The sequence below is a fragment of the Hipposideros armiger genome, unplaced genomic scaffold (genome assembly GCF_001890085.2).
Source record: "Hipposideros armiger isolate ML-2016 unplaced genomic scaffold, ASM189008v1 scaffold_135, whole genome shotgun sequence".
NCBI classification, from domain to species: Eukaryota; Metazoa; Chordata; class Mammalia; order Chiroptera; family Hipposideridae; genus Hipposideros; species Hipposideros armiger.
In genome coordinates this window covers 1,686,091-1,692,809 of record NW_017731485.1, presented here as the reverse complement: position 1 = coordinate 1,692,809, position 6,719 = coordinate 1,686,091, and the positions used below count along the sequence as shown (strand labels likewise).

At 56.6% G+C, this 6,719-nt stretch overlaps 1 protein-coding gene across 2 annotated transcripts in view; it reads left to right on the top strand.

Annotated features, from left to right (window-relative positions):
* Positions 1–4,634: 4,634 nt before the first annotated feature.
* Positions 4,635–6,719, top strand: part of PLK1 (polo like kinase 1) — a 10,974-nt gene continuing 8,889 nt past the window's right edge. Inside the window, exon 1 of one of the 2 annotated variants that reach the window (XM_019649796.1) lies at positions 4,635–6,062. In XM_019649796.1, coding sequence (XP_019505341.1) covers positions 5,655–6,062 — 408 coding nt within the window. In that variant the 5' untranslated portion in view covers positions 4,635–5,654. Of the gene's footprint in view, positions 6,558–6,719 lie in introns of both variants that reach the window. The other variant, XM_019649799.1, reaches the window with a different exon arrangement.

The following is a 6,719-nucleotide window of genomic DNA, read 5'->3' as shown; positions in this document are numbered from 1 at the left end:
AACTCCTGAGAGGCAGGTACATGTAGAGCCAGGTACACGCACTCTCCCCATGACGGAGGCTCAACCAAGAGCCCTAGTGTACGATCCAGGCCTCTGTCTCTAGAGTTCCTGCTTCTAGTCACTGGCTGTCTCCCTGTCCACTCTTACTGCTCTTGGTCTCAGGGGTACCCCCTGAGCGGCACCTTAGCCTGGATTAGGGGGCCCAGAGAGGGTATAGCTTAGCCAAAGTGGAATTTTCAGTGCAGAGCCATGTGGAGGCTCGTCGTCCACCTGGAACTGCTTCTCCATGGACCATAACACCCATGGAGGGCCCTTGTCCAGCTCTAGGTAGACTTCTAGTGATGCACCTGTGTTCTTGTCTGAGCCCACACTGGCCATGAGCTCCTGAGGTGGCAGGCATGAGCCTGTGGGTTTCCAGCTCATACTTCATGGGGGTGATTATTTGGATGTGAGGTCCCGCTCTCCCTAGCCTCCACCCCAGGCAGGACCCCTGGTGCAGGGATCCAGGTCAAACGGTTGACTTATGAACCTCCTGATGACCGAGTCCATTTTGCAAGGCTGCCCAGGGCTGTCATGGTTGGTTGGCATCTGTGGTGGCTTCTGCATAACGACCTGAGCCAGCTCCCTCAGCCTGAGGCCGCAGTTCCTTTCTTAGTCACTCTGACCCAATATCTGGGTGACGGCAGACTTGAAATGACTCAGACAAACATTGCTTCTACTCAGCACATCCTTGGGAGTTTCTCAGCGTGAAGAAGGGGTCTTGGTGGCTGGGGAGGCCTTTCTGGGTGTCTTGATCTGGCTGGTGGGAACCCACGGGGTGTCCAGGACCTGGAGCCTCAGCGATGTCTGACGCCCTGAGCCACTGTCCAGCACACCTGGGTGGCTGCAGTGGGTGGGCAGATCGAGCTGGCTTATCTCCTGGGGGAGCTTCTGGGGAGCTGCAGGGCCCCTGAAACAGCACTGGCAGCGGTGGCACCGTGTGTCCAGAAGCCTAACTGTTTCAAAACAGGTGTCTTCAACATGTGCTGCCAGCTTGGACCTGTTCCCGAAAGTCCAGGGTTGCAGAAGCACTTCTCAAGCCCCCAGGGGTAGGGCTGTGCTTTTGTAGAACGTGCACTGCTGCCCTTTCGGGCAGGGAAGACAGGCGCGGTTCATGCTGCATCACTCAGTTTTTCAGTGAACCAACAGTGCCTGAGCCTCTGCCGAGCACCAGGTGCTGCCCTGGGTCCCGGAGGCACAGTGGAGAGTCAGATAGAGCCAGGCCCTGCCGTCGACACCTTACAGCCTAGTGGGACACAGAATAGAGGTCTCTCAGGAGGCTGAGGGGCCTTTCCTGCGGGTCATCACAGTGGGCGCTGGACGTGGCAGGTCAGCTCCCAGCCCTGCACATCCAGGCCAGCTGTCCCTGCGATGAACCTCAGATTTCTCATCCATCAAATGGGAATATGTGTAGGGGTTGTGATGGGGAATTACATGCCCGGTGGGGTTCAGTTTTCTTGCTTTTTGCCGCCAGTGAATTAGAATTTAAATTCTTTGAGAATTAGACCAGAGCAAGCCTCTGTAACTGATGATTTTTGCTGTGATGATTTGCGGCTATTGGATGGAGCCTCTGGAACGAGGGAGACGACGTGAACAGAGAGGCAATCTCTGATGGAAATACCCATTTGGAATTTGAAAAAGCAGATGAATTGCTGTTGAGTCCTTGCTGAAATCAAATGTTGGATCCAGATTGGCTGATGGCTGTCCAGTCTGATGTGTGTATTTTTGAGTGGGCTGTTTTGGAACTCTTACTGACAAGATGAAAAGGAAGCCTTGCTTCTCATTTGGGCTTGGACCATGGCTGCCTGGCACTCAGCATGCTTCTGCTGCTGCCGAAGAAAAGCCATTGACTCACTGGGAATCCCAGATCCACTGATCCTGGTTGGCGGGCCCTGACTGGAAGCCGCCATGCGCTGTGCTTCCCTCACCAGGGGCTGCGCTGGACTGGAAGCCGACACAGGCTTCATGACAGGACTAGGTCCTGGGACCACGGGAGACTTAGGACCCTTCAGAATTATGGAAACATGTGTCGTGCCTGCCGGCTGGATCACCTGGGTCATGTACAGATGTCTGCAGCAGAGGGCTTGTTCTCTGATGGGGCCCTTGAAATCAAGCTGCTGACCGGCCCTTTCTCTCTGCTGCAGAGGCTAATTGCATCCTGACTTGTGATCCCTGCCAAAAGCTGCCAGCTCGGGGAGGCCACATCTCGGGGACTGTGACCGCTCCTCCTGCTTTTTTTTTTTTTGTTTTAATTGGGGAATTGGGGAAGGGAAACAGACAATTTGCTGTTCTTTTTGTTCTTCAGTCTAGTTGTAGAGGACGTCGCTTCACTGACCCATGTTGGTATTATCATTGCGCTCTTCCTGGGTGAGGCAGTTGCTCACCGGCCATTGGACAGCGGCTCACAGCAGCTCACGAAAGCTCACGCCCACTGCCGGCCAGCCCCACTGCAGCCTACGCCATCACCAGCAACTCACGGCAGCCCAGCTCCAGGTCGAGCTGTTGTTCACCATCTTAGCTGTAGAGGGCACAGCGTCACTGACCCCCATGTGGGATCCGAACCTGGGCCCAGCTGCTCAGAGCTGGCGTCCCAAGCCAACTCCTAACCAGGGTGCCACTCGGCTGCCCCCTCCTCCTGCTTTTGACAGAGGAGCCTCTGTGTCCCCTCTGGGAGACAGCTCATTGTTCTGTTTCTGGATTAGTTGCCACTTGCCACAGCAGGCTGATAGCCTGACCCTGCCTCCCACTTTCCTCGGAACAGACACCCTATAAGGTGGGTTGATTCCTCCAAAGTGGCTGTTTCTAGGAAGGGATTCATCTTTTTTAGGCTGCTCTCTGGATAAAAGGGATAGGAGGTCATGGAGACCCATTTTGAAATTGTTGAGACTTCAGGGTTTCATCCTCTATGAATCTGCTTGGGCTGCCTTAAGATAGCGCAGACTTGGGGTTTAAACCGCAGAGATTTATTTTCCCACAGCTGTGGAGATCTGTAGTCCAAGGTCAAGGTGTCAACAGGTTTGGTTTCACTTGAGGCCTCGCCTTGGCTTGTGGAGATGGCCACCTTCTCACTGTTCCCTCACAGGGTCATCCCTCTGTGCTGTTTGTGTGCTAATCTCCTTTTCTAAGGACACCTGTCATGTTGGATTAGGGTCCACCTCTCAAAGGCCCCATCTCCAAATACAGCCCTGTTCTGAGGTATTGGAGTTAGGGCTGTAGCATGTGAAAGCCAAAGGCCCTAGAACAGAGTGCAGGGTGGGTTGGGGCGGGGTTTAGGCAAAATGACTCAGACAGGCCCAGGAGGAGGAGGCCCCCTGGCCTTCGAAGGTGAACTTTTATGGTGAGCGGAGTTCTTTTATTTTAACCGGCTAAACCCGGGACCCTAAGAGGTAGACTGAGCTCAGTCCTGCAGGCTGGTCTCGCACTTCTGTGTCAGGTTCTACGGATGATGATTGTGGTGCAGAGACGCCTGGGCCCGGGGCTGAGGGGTGAACTGTGCAGAAAAGAGTTAACACAGCAGGCCTGAGACTGCTCTCCTTAGAAAGTCCTGTTGCAGGGTCGGCCCTGGGCTGGCTACCGGGAACTTGGACTTGGGGATGCTTCTCACCATTCCCTAAAGGATGAGCGACTCACTTTGCCTGAACTGTTTGTGCAGACAGTGTGGCTCTGCTGAATCCCTGCTTTCCTGCTGGGAATCCGGAATCTGGTGTGTGCCGGGCAGAGGGGCCCTACGTGAGCGGCCCCAGTAAAGCCCTGGGCACCAAGTCAGCTTCCCTGGTAGATGCCGTTTCGCACGTGTGGTCACAGCTTGCTGCTAGGGAATTAAGCGTGCCCTGTGTGACCCCGCTGGGGGAGGACTCGGGATCCCATGCCTGGCTCCCTCTGGACATGGCTTTCTGTGTCTCTCCCCCTGGCTGATTTTGCTCCGTCGCCTTTTACTATAATAAGTCATCAAAGTAGGGGGTGGTCTTAGAAACCCCCCAACACAGGGCACAGGGGACATCTGGGTGTCGGTGGCACTCTTTCTCAGCCTGGGTCTTGTTTACATGGGTGTGTTCAGTTTGCGAAGTGTCACTGAGCTGTACAATTGTGATATGTACACTTTTTCTGTACATAGAACCAACTTCAATAAAAAGATAAAATAGAAGACTATACACCACGGGGATAAACAACAATAACTTAATTTTTTTTAAATTCCCTTTGTTCAGCAAAGATTTGTCACCGGGCATTGCACTAGGAGCCTGGGACACAGCGTTGGAGGGACGTCATCACCTCCTCTCAGTTTATTGGGAGGCAGATAAAGAGAGACTTAGAATGTGGTGGGTTTTTGTTCAGCTCCATCAAAGGTATCGTAGGGCGCGAGGGGCATGCAGAGAAAGGACTCCTGACTTGGGTGTTTTGCCAGGGTTGCCACTCAAGTATCTACGGAAGCCAAACAGGCAAAGGGGCAAAGGGGACAGAGCTAGGACTGGTGACACACTGGGAAAGTATGTAGGCGTAGAGTTGCCAGAGCTGCTAGGTTTGTTTTTTTTGGGGGGGGGGGGGGTTTTCCAGGAAAAGCCACAGATCTGGATTTTTATGTGAGCTCTATTGATTTTTATTTTATTATTATTTTTTTTTAAGCTGAGCCATCCTGTCACCTGTTGGCAGCTCAGCAGCTGCTCAGCTCAGTATTGATTTTTGAGTGCTGTAAATTGAATCCCAGTTTTAAAAAGGGAGGGGCCGGAGCTGGCCTTGGCCCACCAGTTTGCCCAGCCCTCTGCCAACGGGGTCCACTCTTCCCAGCACTGGGAAGCACAGCAGGGAACAAGCCAGGTCTGCTTGTACAGTGAGGGGCCCTGGCATGTGCTTCTCAAACCTCGGCGTGTGTAGGGCTTGTTAGGCAGATGGAAGGGCAGTTCTCCCCGGGAGTGTGGCCTTTCTAACAAGCTCCCAGGTGCTGGCAGTGCTGGCGGCCCCTGGCCTAGTTTGAGTCGAGTTGCTCTATAAGCCAGAGGGGCCCAGGAGCAGCTACTATTTGAAGGAGGTGAGTAGGGGCCTTGTCCTGAAGGTGCAAATTCCCGTCGAGCATTCTGTTTTTACTTAGATTTTAGTTTATTTGGGGTGTCTGGGAAGAGAGCTAATGACATGGGAGGCGTGTGCTAAGGCTCTCCCAAGCCAGCTCTTGGCGCTGCCGGGCCTCTCTCCTGAGCTTCTGTTCTGGAAGGCGGCTAGGGGTGCAGGAAGGTGTTAAGAAAAGCTTCCTGGAGGAGGAGGTGCCTGTGAACTGCAGGAGCTCCCAGACCCGCCGAGAAACGGAGAAGCCCTGAACTCCGGCCCCCTCGGGCTGGCTTCCCTGGCACCCCACGTGTCTGCTGTCCGTCAGCCCTGTCAATCAAGTTCGTTTCTCCTTCCCCAAACGCCCTATCCCGGCTGGGTAAAGTTTAAAGGCGGCCGCGGAGCCGGGCGCTCCCAGAGTACCGCGCGGCGGGCGGGTTTGGATTTTAAATCCCCGCGACCAATCAGCGGCGCGCAGACCTTTGTAACGTTCCCGGCGCCGCGTTTGAATTCGAGGAGGAGCCGAGCGGTGTCAAACCTCTGTTCAGACCCGGCTGGGACCGCTGAGCAATTCCGGGGACATGAGTGCGGCGGCGACTGCAGGGAAGCTGGCGCGGGCACCAGCCGAGCCAGGGAAAGCCGGGGGCCCCGGAGCTGCAGCTCCCGGGGCCCCGGCGGCCGCCCCGCCGGCCAAAGAGATCCCGGAGGTCCTAGTGGACCTCCGCAGCCGGCGGCGCTATCTGCGGGGCCGCTTTCTGGGGAAGGGCGGCTTTGCCAAGTGCTTCGAGATCTCGGACGCGGACACGAAGGAGGTGTTCGCGGGCAAGATCGTGCCGAAGTCGCTGCTGCTTAAGCCGCACCAGAAGGAGAAGATGTCCATGGAGATATCCATTCACCGCAGCCTCGCCCACCAGCACGTCGTGGGCTTCCACGGCTTTTTCGAGGACAACGACTTCGTGTTCGTGGTGTTGGAGCTCTGCCGCCGGAGAGTGAGTGTGGCTGCTGGGGGACTGGGGCAGCTGGGGGCCGGGGTTGGAGCGCCGGGACCCGGAGCTGCTGCTGGAAAAGGGGCGCCCGGAGCTAGGAGTTGCTAGAGAGGAGGCGCTGGGAACCTGGAGCCTCGGGGTGGGAGAGGTCTCGGGGCGAGCTTGGAGCTGCTGGGCGAGGGGGTTCCGGTTAAGTGCAGCCGCAGTCATGCTGGCTGCTGGGGCAGGTGGCTCCTGGACGCTGCGTGGAGGGCGAGGGCGGGGGCCAGTGCGGGGAGAGCCTCGGCAATGAGCCGTGGGGCTTCCGGAGTTGCTCAGGGTGGAGTCTCTGGGAAGGGGTGCAGCGGACCGGGAGCTTCCGGAGTGGAGTTGGGTCAGGGAGAGGGTGGGAGGAGCCAGGCTTCGGAGGGTCAGGAAGGGGGTCTGCTGCTGCGAAGAGGCCCGGGAGAGGACACTGAGGCCTCGGCTTCCGGAGTGGGACAGAGACAGGCTTCCCAGGTCCGGCTTGGGAGAGAGCTGGTGGAGGGGGGTGCTCTGAACGGTTGTGGTCAGGCTTAGGGGAGAGTCCAGATCCTGGTCGTCCTGGGCTGCCCTCACCTAATGCTGCCCCCCCTCCGCCCGGGGACCTCAGTAACGACCGCCCATTCCTGCCCCCCCTCC